General features: G+C 46.6%; 1 protein-coding gene across 11 annotated transcripts in view; it reads right to left on the bottom strand.

Annotated features, from left to right (window-relative positions):
- The window catches only part of LPIN1 (lipin 1), a 163685-nt gene that overhangs the window by 39700 nt on the left and 104245 nt on the right, over positions 1-19740 (bottom strand). For 7 of the 11 annotated variants that reach the window (XM_074394121.1, XM_074394137.1, XM_010337933.3 and 4 more), the window contains 8 exons: positions 18386-18693; positions 14507-14632; positions 11628-11735; positions 8186-8315; positions 5343-5646; positions 3872-3965; positions 2723-2913; positions 618-711 (listed from right to left, as the gene is read on the bottom strand). In XM_074394121.1, coding sequence (XP_074250222.1) covers positions 618-711; positions 2723-2913; positions 3872-3965; positions 5343-5646; positions 8186-8315; positions 11628-11735; positions 14507-14632; positions 18386-18693 — 1355 coding nt within the window. The remainder of the gene's footprint in view (positions 1-617; positions 712-2722; positions 2914-3871; positions 3966-5342; positions 5647-8185; positions 8316-11627; positions 11736-14506; positions 14633-18385; positions 18694-19740) is intronic. The other 4 variants (XM_074394130.1, XM_010337934.3, XM_074394142.1 and 1 more) reach the window with 2 other exon arrangements.

The raw sequence follows: 19740 nt of genomic DNA, 5'->3' as shown, positions 1-19740 counted from the left end.
CAGGCTGGAGTGCAGTGGCGCGATCGCAGCTCATTGCAGCCTCCACTGCCCAGGTTCAAGTGATTCTCCTGCCTCAGCCTCCTGAGTAGCAGGGATTAGAGGCACCTACCACCACACCTGGCTAATTTGTTGTATTTTTAGTAGAGACAGAGGTCTTGCCACGTTGGCCAGGCTGGTCTCAAACTCCTGACCTCAGGTAATCCACTCACCTTGGCCTTTCAAAGTGCTAGGATTACAGGTAAGTCACCACGCCTGGCCAAGCGGGAGACTCTCTTAAGCCCACAAGTTCAAGGTTATAGAGAGCTAAAAGTGCGTCACTGCACTCCAGCCTAGGAGACACGGCTACACCTCACCTCAAAAAAAAGGGGGGGAGGGGAGAAAAAATCTAGTACAGATGAATACTAAAACTCACAAGACTGATAGCTACCTGAAGCTATCAGCTATATTGCCAATTCTACTGGCATGGAATTCTGCCAACAGTGAAGACACAATAATGCGGTGTAGCAAAGTCTTTATTTTATATATTCCTAAGCCTTAATGTCTAGGTCTGTTTGAAAACTCATTGAAACAGAAACAGTATCACGCCACTGCCAAAGCGACTTTCACCAGGTACTTACTTACTCCCAATCTTTACCACAAGATTGGGGTCATCGATAATAGCGGGGTTGTCCACAAACTGTTGATACGACACAGCCTGCTCCAGAAATGCATCTGTCACAGCAGTTGTAGAGGATCCAGGAAAAAGAAAAAGAAAAAGTCAGTTCGTATATAGGCCCACCTTTCATTTGCTCACACGCAAGTGTTTTATGAGAGTTTGTGCGTGCCAACCGTGCGGACAATCCTATAAAATGCATAAACGTATTTGTAAAGGGCACTCCACTTCATCTGGGGGCAGCATCTGCAGGGCAATGCGGGGAGGCCAAGGCCAAGTCTGCGGATGTGGCGGGAAGTGTGCCTTAGCTGGGGCACATAGGTTCACGCAGGGAGTAGGGGTGAAAACGGCACGAACGCACGTCTGCACAGGCAGAGTTATGGCTGCGCACAGTGCAGAAGCCAGGCTCCCTTGGCTGAAGTCATGATTATTGAGGTGACCCCAGGCAGGCGGTTCACTCTCCAGGCCCCAGCTCCCTCCTCTAGCATGGGGATAATAACCCCATCTGCTTCCTAGCGTGGTCATGGGGACTGAGAAGGTCATGAATAGAAAGCACAGTGCCCTTCTGAAAACGGGGTGCCTCCATCACGATCAGAAGCAGGAAGGGCACTGTTCTCATTGTGGGGGACAGCCCCAGGATCAGAGCAGAGGAGAAGGTGACAGGTTCAGGAGACCCAGACCTCAGCCCCGGACCGTCAGTTCTTTGACGGGCTCTGGGCCACGGTCCTGGCTTCCACAGAGCCTTCCAAAGCAGCTGGGCTGCGCCCTGAGCCTTGACCCTGGTTCTGACCATCTCCATGGTCCAGAGCCATGCCCACTCCTTCCCTGAGAGCTTCTATTTACCCTGAATGGAACCGAAACCCAGCAGACATTGGATACCGAGAATCTCCTGTGTCCAGGAAAAGAGTCCCTGGGTCATGATGCCAGCCCGACTGGCCTCAACATGTACCCTCAGAGCCCTCATTAGGACCTCTGGGGACTCTCCTGGTGTCTCCTGACTGTTACAATTCGGCCTCACCTGTAAGGACCGGACACTCGCAGATCCCAACCTTGTGAGATAACAGGGAGATAACGCGCTCGGCCTCATTGGTGCTGCCACCCCACCCCCACCAGCTCATGTGTACCGTGAGGGAAGGCCCAGGGGGCTCTGATGGGACACTGGCCTCCCCATGCCAGTGTCTGAGTATACTCGCCCCCAGTAACCTCAGAGACACACTGAGGCTGGATATGAATGTGTGGCCCTAGGAAGACAGAGTGAATGAACCGAGCCACAGGACCTAGCACACAATCTCAGTTCAGCTCTAGAAGGACAGGCTAGTGACGGCGTGGGAACAAAAAGGCCTCAATCTTTGTGAAAGGAGAAATTCCCAAAGCCTAGAAGGGACCGGGTTGGAGGCAGGAGTCTCAGATGGCACTCCTGGGTGGGAGGGGAGACAGTGGTAGCATCTGAGAGGTAGAGGGCCCCTTCCCTGATAGAAATAGCACGAGGCCATGGAAAAGAGATAGTAGGGGGGGAGGGGGCAACTGAGGCTAGTCCGAGTCCCTCAGCTGAAAACTGCTGACCGCACCCACTGGAAGGCTTGGACATGCCCCACCACGCTACAGCACTGTCACGAGGCCCTGGGAGAGCACTGATACGAATGTGGCAGGTACTATTAATGAATCACCTAAGCCCACCCCATTAACACCCTTTAAATCCAGCTGGGAAAAGCTCCCAGACTTCCTCTGACAAACTCAGACCTCCCAGCTCCAAGGCGCCGGGCCACTTCTCTGCCACTGCCAACGCCCTCTAGCTAGACTGACACCCACTCTGGCCTGCGGGCCTCTGGAGGAGGTCTCTGCAGTGCTGGCCTGGGGCACAGGAGACACACAGCAATGGCCTGAGCCATGTGTGACCCACAGAACGCTGAGGCCGGCTAACTGCAAGCCAGAAACATCGCGGTTACCAGTTCGGTGCTATCATCATGAACCTCAACCGAGGGAAAAGCTGCCTGGACGCGAACTCCGGGAGAAGCCTGAGCCTCCGGGCCTTCTGACCGGCGGCCACCAGGGGCCGCCCGCGTGAGGTACCTTTCGTGATCTCCCGGTGGTCGCTGAGGCCCCCGCAGAGCGAGATGGCGATGGAAGGGAGGTCCCTCAGCCCGTCCGAGGTGCTCTCCACGCCGCTGTCCATGCCCGAGCTGCCCACAGACTGCGGGGACTGGTTGGCTGATCGGGCTCCGTTGTCGCTGGCATGTTTTGCGAGGCCGGAAGGGTCTCCGCTGGAAGGAGGAAAAGCGGCAGAGACCGGCTGAGCAGTGTCCCGGGCAGGGGTCCCACCTCGCCATCCAGCCATGCTCTGGCACGCGGCCACCCTCAGAGCCGCAGACAGCTGCATCTCAGCACAGACGTTTATTAAAGCACCTCGACAGGGAAAGAGACGTTAAACGCCTTCGCTCAGGAGAGAAAGCCATTCTTTTGCAGCTGGCTGCATCTCCCTGTATCCCCCTGAGATACACTGAAGCAGCATCAAGCTGTCCTCCCTGTTCCCTGCCCTTCCCCTCCAGGCGCCAGCCCTGCCCCAGATCGCGGGGGGACTGAGGGTGGGTCCCCAGCACCATGGGAGACCCTCCTGAGGAAAGAAAGGGCTGCCCAGCTGCCCCTTATTGTGCTGCGGACCACTGACCACTGTGGACAGCATGACCTCAGGCTCCGCAGGGAGGGCAGCCTGGTGCCTGCGCCCATCCAGAGGTGGGGATGCCATCCCGTGCCCACACCCTATGTCCACAGAGAGAGCAGGCGTGTTTCACAAGGAAATGAGAGCCTCCCACTGCCTCTCTCTCACACACTTTTTGTTTTTTTGAGATGGAGTCTTAGTCACCCAGGCTAGAGCACAGTGGTGCAATCTCAGCTCACTGCAACCTCTGCCTCCTGGGTTCAAGCGATCCTCCTGCCTCGGCCTCTGCAGTAGCTGGGACTACAGGTGCACACCACCACACCCAGCTAATTTTTGTATTTTCAGTAGAGACAGTGTTTCACCATGTTGGCCAGGCTGGTCTCAAACTCCTGACCTCAAGTGATCTGCCTGCCTCAGCCTCCCAAAGTGCTGGGATTAGTGGAGTGAGCCACCACACCCGGCTGTCTTACACACTTTCTAAACAAACGTAAGGGAAAACTGGGCTCACACAGAATGATATTCAGGTTATAGAAAATGGTGTGAGGAATGAAAAGGAATGTTACTTTTTGGGAAAATACAGGGCCGCCACTTCAGGGTCCATGTCTGTGAGGTCATCCAGGTAGACGCCGTCAGCACCAAGATGTCGGCTTCGTTTATCTAAAAGGGCAAATGGCTCAAGTCAGAAAACCACCCTTCTTAGAAATGACCTCATGGACTCGTATCTATAGAAATAACATTTAAACACTGTGTGCAGATTTGCCCCCAGGCCCCCAGACTGGCCCAAGAACCACAATGGTTACTGGTGGGCAGTACCTTACCGTAGACCACCGAGGCCCACGAACCGTGTGGCCTGGATCAAGTTAGTTCACTTTGCCGAGTCTCAGTCCTTCTCCATAAAGTGCTTGAAGTGTACTGAGCACTCAACACACTGAGACTATTACCATTATTATTACACTTCTTATGAAATGAGAAATGCTTTCTTTAGGAACTTCCCCATCAATACCCCAAGGCAAAGCGTCCCACATGGAGCACTGTCAGACACTGGGCATGATGACTTCAAATGTCCTCTTTACTTCTGGCACAGAATAATGTAACTGGTCCATACAATTCTAGAAAACCACACGGAGCTGCTGAGTGGATGGAGAGCAGGCCTGGCATCATTGATACAGACACACAGTCAGGAGTACACTAAACCAACACAGAGCACCTACTGTATGCCAACCACTACACTAAGCACTGCAGAGAGAAAGAGAAGTTTCATAGAAAAGACTCTTGATCTCAGACAGCGCATAGTCTATGGGGGAGTCAGGCAAAAATCAATCAATAAAATAACGATCATTTGAAATTGTGATAAATGGTATGAGAAAGTACAGCGGGTGAGGGGCTGGGAAGGAACACAGGGCAAGAAGAGGCGGTCAGGACTAACCTAATCATCAGCTTGATAAAAGTGACACTTGACTGGCTGCAGTGGCTCACGCCTGTAATCCCAGCACTTTGGGAGGCCGAGGCGAGCGGATCACGAGGTCAGGAGATCGAGACCATCCTGGCCAATGTGGTGAAACCCCATCTCTACTAAAAATACAAAAAATTAGCTGGACATGGTGTGTGCCTGTAATCCCAGCTACTTGGGCAGCTAAGGCAGGAGAATTACTTGAATCAGGGAGTCAGAGGTTGCAGTGAGCCAAGATGGCACGTCCACTGCCCTCCAGAATGAGACGCTGTCTCAAAAAAAAAAAAAAAAAAAAAAAAGGTAACACTTATGGGTCCCATGGTGTCCTGAAAAGGACTTGACTCTCCCAGGTCTCAGCAGACCCAGTGTGTAAAATACGGAAGCGACGTGATCCGCAAGGCCTCCTCCATGTGTGATTTCCTGTGACTAAATTCTGATCATGAATATGTTCTGTCACAGAGCACAGACTGAACATGGTAATTGTCATAGTTTAATTTCCTTGGAATTCTGAAAAGGACCTGTCCTTTGTAGAGTAAGCACAAAGTATGAATAGACAGCGGGTCGGGAAGCCCCAGCCTTCGCACCTTTTTTCCTAGAAGGAGAGTCCGTCTTGTTTGCCATCTGGACCACGCCGGCAGAGGGCGGTTTGAGCTCCTCGATCATGGGCAGGAGCGGCGCTGCTGCTCCCAGGGTCTCCAGGTCTTCTTCGTTCACAAACTGCATTTCTGTCTGAGACTTGTTCTGATCCAAAAGTGTCCCCTCGGCCAGAGTTGGTGATTGGTCACTAAAAGTATCTGAAGATTCACTGTGAATGGCCTGAAAGTGGCTTTTATCACAAATTTTTCTACTGACCAATGGGCTGGACTCTTTCATCTTGTGCAGAGAACACTACAGCAAAGAGGAGACAGGGACAGAGAGGCGGGGGGCGGTCAGCACAGAGGCAAACACAAAAACCAACTGAGCCAAGGAGAACAGCAAGTAATCAAAAGTAGGCAGGGACTTTGAAGCTTCAGCAATCACCTGCTGATTTCTACACCTGCCAGGAAGTCCAGAAACCAAGAATATTATTGCCAAAGCAAATGAACTTCCCTGTAAAACATCCACTGCCAAAGAGAAGTCAGATGGGTAATCCCAAAAGGCAGGAGCAGCCTAAATGCCCAGTGTTCAATTACAAGTCCATCCACACAAACGCTGGGATTCTCTGTGGCCATGAGAATAAATGAATTACGGCTACACCAACATGAGTGCATCTTGCAAAACTACTCTCTGCTGTGAGAGTCCAGATCATGTTTACCCTTGCAGGGAGCTGAGGGGTCAGTCTGAGCAGCGACCGCAAAGGGTGGGGGTTTCCACACTGCTAGTCATGCTTGGCTTCTCAGTCTGGGTGCAGTCTGCACAGATCTGTTCCCACTGTCAAAATGTGTTGAGCTATGCATTTACAATCTGGGTATTTCTCTGTATGTATATTTCAATAAAGTGTATTCCCAAAATATGAGTGAATAAAGATTTGGTGGTAGTTGGTTCACCTGAGTGAGAAATTAGCATTTCTGATTCTATCGCCAGAGGGATTTCCAGTTGCAGAAAAGATTTATTCAAACAAAAACCAGAATGCAATTGATGGGCTAAAAAGAGGGGAGAAAGTATTCACTTCTCTATCTGATCAAACAGCTTCTATTGCAAATGAAAACAACGCTGCAGAAAATCTGTGGTTGGAACTATTTTGCCAGAAGTGATGGATTTGCACTTTCGTGCTGTGTCTCCAGCAACTAATGACGTAAACTTACAAAGAGAGTTAGCTGGGTCAGCACCACAGCTGTGGACAGGGAAATCAGCATTTTCTGTGAAAGAGAAACATAACCTGGAACGGAAATGGATCCACAACCTTGGCTTCAACAGACTACTCTCCAAAAAGCTGCCCAGCTTGACTCTTTATAAGGAATGTTTTCAATAGTTATTCACTCATTCATTCATTATTACAAACATTTATTAGGGATGCAAGAGGCTATAGCATCTCACAATATTTTTTAAAGCTTGTGATATGATAATTCAAGATGCTTGTAATATGATAATTCAAGATGCTTGTAATACATTAGCATACTAAATGAAATTTATTGAAAAAAGGACTGTGTTCACTTCATGTTTTTAGAAATCTATTTGCTGAACCAATTATGTACCTACACGTAAACCCACTGCATGTCCAAGATAGGGAAATTGAGTCAGCGTGTACGCGGCACAACCAAGGAGAAAGAACGCAAATATTTAGAGGGCCTCCACGTGCCAGATACTTCACATACCCACATGAGCCCTTCTAACCTCCCAACAATTCTGTCATTTTCTCACATTTTTACAGATGAAAACACTGAGGTTCAGGGAAGTCTCACTTGCCCAAGGTCACCTTGCTAGCAAGTGGTGGAGTGGGGACTCAAACACAGGACAACCTGCTGCCTCCCAGGCCCTCATTCTCTCCACTACACTCAGCTGCTTCTCTGTTTCTTTTGGAGATCCCCACAGGGTCAAATTCAGGGTCCCGCCAACAATGAGGGCCCAGAAATATCATTTGATGAATCAAAACCGTAAGTTTTTCTGACCGTTTATCTACTAGGCTCAAATCTTTCATTTCCGTTCTATTAGCCTCTCCCTCTCTCAGGGCTCTCCCTCACAGAGAGAGACACAATAACATGTGGACTCCAGCTCTCACTACCCAGCTTCTCTTTCAATGGACCAAGAGTCCACTTCTCTCTCCTGGTGACTTTGCTCCAGTCATCACTGACGTAGCAGAATCAAGAGCTGGGGACTGTTTTCTTTAGAGCATCAAGACAGCAAGATTGTGTGTAAGCTGTATTTTTTTAATTTAATTTGCATTTAGCTTTGATAGAAAATGTAGATCCTGGCTGGGCACGGTAGCTCATGCCTATAATCCCAGCATTTTGGGAGATTGAGGCAGGCATATCACTTGAGGTCAGGAGTTTGAGACCAGCCTGGCCAACATGGTGAAACCCCATCTCAACTAAAAATATAAAAAGTAGTCGGGCATGGTGGCATGCACCTGTAGTCCCAGCTACTCGGGAGGCTGAGGCAGGAGAATTGCTTGAACCTGGAAGACAGAGGTTGCAGTGAGCCAAGAAAGCACCACTGCCCTCCAGCCTGGGCGACAGAGTGAGACTCTGTCTCAAAAAAAAAAAAAAAAAAAAAGAGTAAATCCTAAAAGGAATTCCATAGGTTTAAAATCTACAAAAGCAATGAGACCTCTCTATAATGTTGGTAACATGGAAGAAAGTAATTCCAACATTCAAGGCTAACCCTTAATATATTTTCGTTTACCTCTGGCTCCTGGTGGCTATGTTTCTTGGCTATGCTATGACTAATTCCATGTAATTTGAGCTAAGTTAGAAATCTTCGGCCATGGCAGAATTGAAGTCAGTCTCACCTTAGCAGCCTGCGGCAGCTCTCCCCACAGCCAGAGCATTTCTGGGTTATTCTTCTGCCCTGTCCTGTCCGTGGACTTGCTGACCAGTTCTGAATCACTTTTAGGTGTTGAAGGTCGGGAACCGGAAGGACTTAAGAAAACACAAAGTCAAACTTAAGGTGGGAAAAGAAACTTTTGTAAATGTCGTGGGTCCAGTCCTGTGGCTCCGATAGCCCAGAAAATACACCCCAGCTGTGGTTCACTCTAAGCGGAGCCTCATGACAAATCCCTCCTCCGGCCACCAGGGGGCAGTGCAGCGCGTCCCGTGGAAGGTGCTCCACGTGGGTCTCCCGCCCCACCCTGCCGCCTGGTGCACCGCGGGGGAGAGAAAGAAGTGGCCGAAGAGGACGTTTTACAAAAGAAAGAGATGGAAAGAGAAGGGGAAAAATAGTCTGTTCTTACCTCACAAAGACAACCCTTCTCCACCCACTCTGCACTCGCATCTCCTGCACTCTCTTTCCAAATCAGTTCCTCTACTGTCAGACAGCTGCAAAAAGGTCTTGGTTGGCTCAGGCGGGCATGCATTAGAGTCTATAGTTTAAATATTTATAATCTGCACTGGCCTTGGAAACAGGGAAATTATTTCCTGTGCCAATTTCACCAAAGATGCTGGCTGCCACAAATAAACTCGATATCATGGCAGGAGCCGCCAAGTTGAAATTTCCTAAGATCTTGTGTCTTCCAGGAATATTTCACAAAAAAACTCACCAACTGGCTAAGCCTCACTCAGTACCCACCTCCACGTTTCCTGTATTTGTACTCTGAAGCCCTAAATGAGATCTTACTTCTGCCCAAAGTCACCATCCAAAAGTCATTAACTTATCCACAAGATCTTCACCATATTCTAAACAACTTAGAGAAATATTATTTACTGCTGTAAATAATATAAATTACAGCAATTCTTGTAATTATTTATTACCGCACAACATGGTTAATTACTGCTTGTTTTCCCCGCATCATTTCCTCTAGAAGAAGACCGCAGAGTTTCCAGACACCGCAGAAAATAAGCCTACGCAGTTTCCCATTCCATCTTCTTTCCCAGACCTGGTCTCACTTAACTGTCTAAGAGTTCAACTCCGATTGAATACAACTTTCCTGTCAACACAAGGTGAGTTCATGATGATACGTAACTTGTATCCAACAAACAGGGAACCCTACGGGCTAAACTGATCCTGAATCTCTTTGGTCACGCCACCTAGAGCAGACAGACCAAGGGCCGCCTCTCCTTTGCAAGGTGCAAAGGGTGGTCTCTGCTCCCTTGGTGCCCCTGACTCCCAGCCCATCTAACAGTGTGCCACCAAGGGGCAGCCTGCACACTCTCTTTCACCTGCCTGGGGAGAGGAGGCTGACCTCACACTAAAGAGAGCTTCTGCAGTGGGACATCTGCTCCCAACACACACACACATTTCTGCCTGTTAGGGAGCAGTCCTATGAGAAGACACGTGCCCCCACCTCCCCACATCCCTGTGGGGAAGCCTCCAGCCCTTTCAACCTCCTTGCTCCTCCAGTTCTACAATTAGACTTCTCCAAAGAGACAACGCTTTCCTGGCACCGATGCGAGTAGAGTCACGTGTTTGGTATCACTGCAATGGGAAAAGCGCAGGCCGTGGCCTCCATCGAGGGGCCTCGGTACCTACAAGTGTGACCTGAATGCACTCTTTCTCCAGCATCATCATGGAAGAAGTCCATCAAAACCGGCTTCCCACACTCAATGGTGCTGTGCCCAGACCTCAAAATATTTGTCTAAAAAGCTCCTGTCATTCCGTTTTACCAGACAAAATAGAACACATTAGGCTATAGGTTCTTTGGAGCAATAAATTACCTCACTGTCACTAAATAAAATAAAGTCCTTTAGACAAAGCTTGCTCTGAGCAGGAGTCGGCAAACATTTTCTGTAAAGAGCCCAATGGCAGCTATCTAGGGCTTTACGGGTTTTATGACGTCTGCCGTAACTACTTGACCGCTGTAGTGGTGTGAAAGCAGCCGGTATGTAAACCAACTGGCTATGCCCAGGAAAACCTGACAGAGGAGATGGTGGACCGGACTTGACCCAGGGGCCGGGTTTACCAACATCTGCTCTAGAAGAACAAAAATGTGGAACACGGCTCTCCTGCAGCAATTCCCAACTCCAGAGTTCCTAACATTCTGGTCTCTTCATAAAAGCCACAAGCCACAAAACCCATACAGGCACCAGGCATGTCAACTCATGTATAAGGAGCCCAGCCCTACTCGAAAGTCTAAGCTGAAAGTCCCTCCCCCACAGCAAAAAGGCCACCACCATAAAGGCTGCCGGCTCAGGCCACAGCAGCCCTTCTCCAAAGGTCCCATGCACAAGTACAGATGTGCTTTCTGCCCACCATCACTGCGGGAATTCAGACGGACAGAAGAGGACCCAGGAATGGGGCCCACTGCCAAGCGGGATTTATCAGAGAGATGACTCCCACGTGTTCCATCATCAAATCTTATTATTTTAAGATCAAGGGTTGTTCAAAAAAAGGAAGCTTACAAGGTCGATGACTGATGTTCACAAATAAGGTGTTTATTAGCCTTATTAAAGTTTTCAGTATTTTCGCCAGTCCCAATAAGGCTAATTAATTATAACTGTTTATGACTTTGTTTTCCTCATTTTAAACAGACTTTTTTTCTGCAAATGCAGCCTCTGAATGAAGTACATCCTGAGGTTTGGTTCTTAAATCAAAAAGAAAAAAGGTTTTCCACGTACATATTAATCTTAGCTTCATTTGCTAAGGTTGATAGAGTAAACCATGGAAGTCCACAAGGTAGGTAGGTCAAAACAGAGGGAATGAGGGCAGAAACCTGAGATGACAGCATTGAATGAAAACCTCGCTCTTTGATCCTAAACCTGAGATCCAGCCCATTCCATTCTCAGAGATTCTGTTCTAGAAATGCTGTAGAAACCATCTGCCTCCATTATTCAGATGGCCCAATAAACTACTTAAATATTTATAATTAATTAAAGTGGTATCCCAAAAATATCTTGTAAACTTACTTGTCAAACAACCCTAGACAGAAAGCAGAAGATCGTATTCCCAAGCTACATTTCATTGTTCTATTTTTCAAAGCACTCCAGAGAATTAGGTAAAATTATATGCCGAACCATAATTTCCAGAGAGTCAAATTTAGAAATTAAAAAAAAAAAAATCCGATCATCTACAAATGCTTATAATGAAAGGAAAAGAGTAATCTATACACATAGTTTTTCATAAGTAATTTGGTTAGTGAAATCGATTCCTAAGAGTTAGACCAAAATGTTCACTTCATATCCTCTACAGGTATTTTCTTCATAAGTAATTTGGTTAAAGGTAAAATAGATTTATAATAAAAGTTAGATCAAATTTTTCATTATTGAATATATTCCCAATGGGGAAAATCGCTCCTCTACCTTTCTGCAGGATGGAACAGGGAAGACTCTGGAGGGCAAGAGCTAGACAGACCGCCCTCGGCCGCCACTGCAGGATGAGGGGCAGTCCTTTTGCAATCTATCAGGCTACTGGACACCACCACGTGATACACATTAAAAGAAAGACAAAATCAGAGGTTAATTACATCAAGTAAGATTTTTATACAAATTATTCGACTACTCTCAACAATGACACTTGTAAGAAAATGAAAATACTCAGGCATCTGACAACGGCAGAGCCCTGGATGTTGAAACTGCTAAGGAATCCGTGGGAATTTTCTGATACGCAAAAACAGGAAACTGTAAAATGATCTATTTCAGTTCCTGTTTCACCCATGTGTAAGATGGATCGTGTCTGGTCACACTTTCGTGCTTAATCAAACTAAATAACCCAAAAATTCGATCGTGTGTGCTGTCAATTGTCTCTTTACGGAAAATACATAATTCCAAGTGTGGAAATGTAGCTATTTATCCTAATTTGTCATTCCATTTGGTGATGGTCAGATCTACATAACCCGACTCCGTCATTATTCTGTAATAATGAAGCCAAATATTAAAGATGTTTTGAACATTAAACATGCTCAGAGCTGCGTTTAGTGTTTCTTTTAAATCCTTAAAATTAATATACAGTGCCTGAATAGATTTTTTAATCTATTATTGGCTTCTAAATATCCTACATTATTTTCCTCCTAAACCACTATTTTTCTCTCCTAAGGTTTATCTCCACAGACCTAGAGAAAAAATGAAAATCCAGAAAGGTGTTATATCTGCACTGTGCAATATAATAAGCCACCAGCTACAGGTGGCTCCCAAGCACCTGAAACATGGCTGCTCCAAATTGGGATGTTCTGCCCATGTGAAATACATAATTGATTTTTTTTTTTTTTTTTTTTTGAGACGGAGTTTCGCTCTTGTTACCCAGGCTGGAGTGCAATGGCACGATCTCGGCTCACCGCAACCTCCGCCTCCTGGGTTCAGGCAATTCTCCTGCCTCAGCCTCCTGAGTAGCTGGGATTACAGGCACGCGCCACCATGCCCCGCTAATTTTTTGTATTTTTAGTAGAGACGGGGTTTCACCATGTTGACCAGGATGGTCTCGATCTCTTGACCTCATGATCCACCCACCTCGGCCTCCCAGAGTGCTGGGATTACAGGCTTGAGCCACCGCACCCGGCCCTACATAATTGATTTTAAAGACTTGGTATGAAAACAGAAATGTGAAGCATCTCATTCGTAATTCTTTAAAACCGATTGCTTGTTGAAATGATATTTTGAATACACTGTAGTCAAATGAAATACAGCTTTAAAAATAATTTTTTTTTTTCACTTTTTAAAAATAGGGTAGCTGGGTGCAGTGGCTCATGCCTATAATCCCAGCACTTCGGGAGGCCAAGGCGGGCGGACCATGAGGTCAGGAGTTCAAGACCAGCCTGCCCAACATGGTGAAACCCCATCTCTTCTAAAATACAAAAATTAGCCAGGTGTGGTAGTGTGCGCCTGTAATCCTAGCTACTCTGGAAGCTGAGGCAAGATAATCGCTTGAACCCAAGAGGTAGAGTTTGCAGTGAGCTGAGATCATGATGCCATTGCACTCCAGCCTGGGCGACAGAGTGAGACTCTGTCTCAGAAAAAAAAAAAAAAAAAAGGACTACTAGAAATCTTAAAATTACATATGGAGCTAATTATTACATTTCTACTGGACAGGCATAGGCTCTGATGCAGGCTGACCTCCATGTAGGGACTTTGCCATGGGCTCATCCGGGCCTGCTGGACTAACCTGAGACATCAGTATTGGCTGGAAACCAGGCATGAGCCATACCTATTTTCTCTCCAGCCTCCATGTCAGCACACACTGGTGACTGCTGCTGGCTACCTCACAAGGTTACCATGATCAAACTGGAACGAGGGGTGGTACTTTGATGAGACTGGCTTTAGGTAAAAACCCAGAGTTTCTGAGGGCTCACACACTTTCACTGCAAACCAGAAGCCAATCTAAAGCATGAGGTGTACCAATAATCCAAGGATACCTCTGGCATTTAGATCAGTGTTTCTCAATCTCTTTTCCATTATCACCACATCCCCGAGCATTTTGAGAGATTAATAGCCCAACTCCACCTACTGTGAGATTTTAATGCTGTTGCTGCTTAGAGATCACAAACCATTAGAACGTCTAAGATTTTGTTGCCACCCAAGAATGAATTTTCATCCCGGTGGTGGGTTATATTATTTCCTGTGTTGAGAACACAGGATTTAGATCTACCCTCCTTCCCCAGGCCTTTGAAAACTACAGGGGGCTCACGATTCCCACAGGTTTCACTGATCTAAACATCTCTGGGGGCTTCAGGATGGCATCTCCATGCTGAGGAGCTCCAGTTCTCCAAGTTCTCCTAGTTCACCTCTAGGGCAATCTGTGAGTTCATTTCAGGGAAATGAATATTCTTGAATTCGGCAGAATGGATTAAGTGTGGCCGGAGGCATCATGCTAACAGCCCTGAGGGACTTCAGCAGTTCCTGAAGCAATGTCTCCGTTTTTGAATTTTACTTAGGGCTAAGCATCAGGAAAGGCTCTGCCACGGTGTTTTCTCCCATTACCAATTAGCATGATGTAATTTACATGTTTTCCCTTTCAAGTTCACCCCCAGGGAGCTAAGAGCCATATCTGCTGATAGATTCTGACACCAGATGCAAGTGTATGATCTGAACACGTTCTGTTTTTAATCATCATCTCTACCTCCTACTCTATACTACGTTTTCGCTGGTCCTAACTATTTTCATTTTTAATTTCTATTTCATTCTTTTCTTAGAATTGCTTTCTATCACTGGCTTCTAAGCCTCTGGACTGAGCCCAGGGAACAGCTTACCTGGGAGTCGGTGACCACTCTCTATCTGAATTAGGGTATGAGGCTGACTGAGGGTAAGTCACAGCCGGGGAGAGGTTTTCCTTGGGAATATCATCTTGGAATGGAGGTATATCATTAGAAAGAGTTCTGGAAGAAAAAAAAAAAAAAGATTAAAGTCAAGAATTATTAATGATAGATTCATAATCAAGTTCCAGTTTTTTCTTGATTAGCTCTAAGTGCTTTGCAATTAACATGATCGCTTTAAATACCCAGACCTGATCCAGGCAGTGGAGGGGGAAAAAGTGAGGTACCGGCATCCATAAACGTGTCTATGTGCTAACGCTTTGGCCAAATTACAAATGTAAAATGCTTTTGTTTCAGCATTCGGACTCAGACACGCACATGGTCATCACACTGCTGGTTCCTCCCATCGCGGCACCTCCCACTGCCCTGCACGGTCACGTTCCAAAAGCCTGGGAGCTAGAGCAGCCCCAAACTGGCCCCCAGGTGGTATAAAACCCCTGCCAGGTACAGGCAGAGCTTCCGAATAACTCAGTGACCATCTGCCAATCACGTTTCATCTAGCAGAAGAAATAAATGGCTTTTTGTTGCCATTGTTTTTGGTGTTTTCGTCATGAAGTCCTTGCCTATGCCTGTGTCCTAGATGGTTTTGCCTAAGTTTTCTTCTAGGGTTTTTATGCTGTTAGGTCTTATGTTTAAATCTTTAATCCCTCTAGAGTTAAAGCCAAGATAGACAAATGGAATCTAATTCAACTTCAGAGCTTCAGTATAGCAAAGGAAACCATGATTAGAGTGAACCAGCAACCAACAGAATGGGAACAAATTTTTCTAATCTACCCATCTGACAAAGGGCTAATATCCAGAATCTACAAAGAACTAAAACAGATATACAAGAAAAAAAACAAGCAAACCCATTCAAAAGTGGGCAAAGGATATGAACAGACACTTCTCAAAAGAATACATATATGAGGCCAACAAACACATGAAAAAATGCTCATCATCACTGGTCATTAGAGAAACGCAAATCAAAACCTCACTGAGATATCATCTCACGCCAGTTAGAATGACGATCATTAAAAATTCTCCAGACAGGCTGGGCGCGGTGGCTCACGCCTATAACCCCAGCACTTTGGGAGGCCGAGGCAGGTGGATCACGAGGTCAAGAGATCAAGACCATCCTGGTCAACATGGTGAAACCCCTTCTCTACTAAAAATACAAAAATTAGCTGGGCATGGTGGTGAGTGCCTGGAGTCCCAGCTACTTGGGAGGCTGAGGCAGGAGAATTGCTTGAACCCAGGAGGTGGAGGTTGCGGTGAGCCAAGATCGCACCATTACACTCCAGTCTGGGTAACAAGAGCAAAACTCCGTCTCAAAAAAAAAAAAAAAAAAAAATCTGGAGACAACAGATGCTGGAGAGGATGTGGAGAAATAGGAACACTCTTAAACTGTTGGTGGGAGTGCAAATTATTTCAACCATTGTGGAAGACAGTGTGGCGATTCCTCAAGGACCTAGAAATAGAAATTCCATTTGACCCAGCAATCCCATTACTGGGTATATACCCAAAGAACTATAAATCGTTCTACTGTAAAGACACATGCACACATATGTTTATTGTAGCCCTGTGTACAATAGCAAAGACCTGGAACCAACCCAAATGCCTATCAATGATAGACTGGACAAACAAAATGTGGCACATATACACCATGGAATACTACACAGCCATAAAAAATGATGAGTTCCTGTCCTTTGTAGGGACTTGGATGAATCTGGAAACCATCAGTCTCAGGAAACTGACACAAGAACAGATAACTAAACACTGCATGTTCTCACTTATAGGCAGGTGTTGAAGAATGAGAACACATGGACTCAGGGAGAGGAGCATCACACACTGGGGTCAGTTGGTGCGGGGGCCGGGAGAGAGACAGTGGGGGTGGGGAGGAATAATGTGGGGAGAAACACCAGACATAGATGAAGGGGGAATGGAGGCAGCAGACCACCTTGCTATGTATGTACCTATGCAGCAACCCTGCATGATCTGCAATGTACCCAGAACCTATAGTACAATAAAAAATAAATAATAAATAAATGGCACCAACCAAACATGCCTCATGATTGCAGAATAACTACAGACAACCTTGTTTCAAGTATAAGCCCATTCACTACTAAATACAATCCACAATTTCCTTTTTTTTTTTTTTTTTTTTTTTTGAGATGGAGTTTCACTCTTGCGGCCCAGGCTGGAGTGCAGTAGCACGATCTTGGCTCACTGCCATCCTCGTCTCCCAGGTTCAACCAATTCTCTGCCTCAGTCTCCCGAGTAGCTGGGATTACAGGGGCCCACACCATACCTGGATAATTTTTGTATTTTTAGTAGAGACGGGGTTTCACCATCTTGGCCAGGTTGGTCTTGAACTCCTGACCTTGTGATCTACCTGCCTCAGCCTCCCAAAGTGCTGGGATTACAGATGTGAGCCACCGCACCTGGCTGCTTACAATTCACAATTTCAGTCATGCAGAGGCCGTCTGTCTGCATGTTGATATTACCTGGAACACCTATCACTACATTTTGGACTTAAAAGCCATGCAGGGAAGACAATTATAAGAAGCCCAATGACCCTGGTTTCTGAGCCTGTCATACATTAGAGACTATAGTTTGGAAAAACAATATTCGTTGCCAGTTGACACTTATTTTTCACCAAGAAAAAAATATGTTTTACTCCAAATAATGACACAGGACGATACTGCCGCTGTTCCTTATCCCCTCTTTATGTTACCAAAATATAAAAACAATGACCAAAAATTGCACTGAATCACACAAAAATCTGAAACATCAAACATCCTTTCAAAATGAATTTTATCTTTTAAAACTGGTATTTTTCACCAACATAGTAATACACACAAGCAGAATTTGACTACACTGTTAAAAGCAAAGAAAAAGAAAACAAAATTTCCATCAAACGTTGGACCTACCTCAAAATTGAAAAGGAAAAATATTGCTTACAGAGCAAACAGCATTTTCTTCATTCACTTTTGAGCCTGAGCTCAGCCCTTGTCTATACATCAGCCCAACTGTACATCGTTGGTGCTCAAATAAGAATAAATAGGTTCCGAGAAAATGAGCTGGGTTGTGAACAATTCACTTGCTGAGTTCCTTTTGCTGACTCCGTCCCAGGCTGCTGACGTGATCAGCCAAGGAGGTTTGGCCTCACCAACTGTCTCTTGGCCACAGCACAGCAAATCTTCATGCCACTCTAAGAGTGGGTCCACATGTTTCCAAAATGCAGTAGCATAGCATAGCAGGTGGGCCGCATAGCAGGTGAGCCGCCAGCAAGCTGGCAAAGCTTCACCTGTGTTGGTCACTCCCGATCCCTCACTTTACCGCCTAAGCTCCTCCTCCTGCCAGGTCAGCCGCAGGACTAGATTCCCATGGGGGCGCGAACACTATTGTGAACGGTGCATGTGAGGGATCTGGGTTGCACACGAATTATGAGAATCTAACACCTGATGATCTGTCCCTGTCTCCCATCACCTCCAGATGCAACCGTCTACTTGCAGGAGAACAAGCTCAGGGCTCCCACGGATTCTACATGATGGTGAGTTGCATAATTATTTCACTATATACATATTGATATAATAGTAATGGAAATAAAGTGCTCTATAAATGTAATGCACTTGAATCATCCTAAAACCATCCACCCCCAGTCCACGGAAACATTATCTTCCATAAAACTGGTCCCTAGTGCCAAAAAGCTTGGGGACCACTGGTCTAAAACATATAAAAGAATAAGGAATTCTGGGGGGAAAAGTTTATAAAAACCATCTTGAACAGTTAACTGTCTGATTCTGGCGCAGCCCCTCCACCCTGGACAGCTGTCACCTGCTGCCATCCAGCAGCTCCGTGGCCTCGTCTGAGCTCATCTCGATGGGGAACATGTCCTCGTCCTCAGACGTGTTCATGTTGTCGTCTCTCTTCAGGCTGTCCAGCTGAGACTTTCTCCTCCTTTTTCTTCTCTTCTTTACTACTGAGCCGCTTGATAGCGTCTCACTGGGAGCCATCACCTGGGCTGGCGTGCTGGGGTCCAGGCCTCTCATCCTGTCCACAGCGCACCTTTTCAGCTGGCATTCCATTCTTGAAGCTCCTTCTGACAGGATGGGGGAGGTGGCCAGGTGCATGGGGATGACTTCCTAAGAAAAGAACACATTTTCTAAAAAGTGCCTTATTAATTCGAGTGTAAGGAACGGGGCCTTGCCAGAGACCTCCAGGTTAATTTCAGAGGCCAAGCACCTCCTGGGGAGGGTCGCAGCCACGGTGACCTGGAGATATGGAGGAACGCAGCAGGTGGCCCGGCTAGACACCACAGCCACGGTGACCTGGAGATGTGGCTGCCCAATCTGATAGAAGAACAGAAAGCCAACAATGTACTGAATGCCACTCTGCACTCAATTCTGCTTTTACATAATTTTAACAATCATGTCTTATAATTTCCCATATCATGCTGGGCATTGGATGCACTCTTGCCCTTCTGTGTAGGTGTGGGCATGCATGTGTGGGTGGGTGTGAGACAAAGAGAAAGAATGTATATTGTGGGTTTTTTCTATGCACTGCAATAAGAAAATAATCATCTAAAAGCCAAAAACACATAAAACAACTGACAGCCTCGCCCAAGAGCCTGTCTGCACCAAGGCCCAGGAAGGTACATGGGCGTCAAGGAAGTAGACAGGGACCCTCTCCTTAAAAGGAAAAAACACAACCTGTCAATTTAGTAGTTGTTTGTAATGATTCAGCACTTTTTATATACTTCTAGTAATCATTTTATGAATGAATGACTCATTTTGTATGAGAGACTTGTTAGCAATAAGAATATCTGTAAAACAGAGGGGATAAATTAAAATGTGCTGCTCTAATCACTCAGGTAGGTTTGGAGAGCATCAGACATGCTGAAATACAACGTCCACACCTGAGACACACAGCTGAGGCTGGACGGGAGCGAGAGGTCATCTCACCCGCTGCTGGACTGGACCAACTAGAGAAGCAGCACATATTCTCAAGAGCAGAGAAGGGCCCTTGCTGTCCGCAGTCTGGAAGGGAATGAGCAGCCAGGCAGACCCGTGTAGGCACATGCAGCACCAAGCAGTGCTGACGGCCAAGGAATTCCCCAGCTTCCAGCATCCTCCGGGGGTCCTAAGAGGCATCTGTATGGAGCTGAACATACTCTGGCCTTCAAGACCTCA

This window comes from Saimiri boliviensis, chromosome 1, assembly GCF_048565385.1.
Source record: "Saimiri boliviensis isolate mSaiBol1 chromosome 1, mSaiBol1.pri, whole genome shotgun sequence".
Classification (NCBI taxonomy): Eukaryota; Metazoa; Chordata; class Mammalia; order Primates; family Cebidae; genus Saimiri; species Saimiri boliviensis.
Note: the sequence above shows the minus strand (reverse complement) of the source record. Positions and strands in the feature narration are given on the sequence as shown.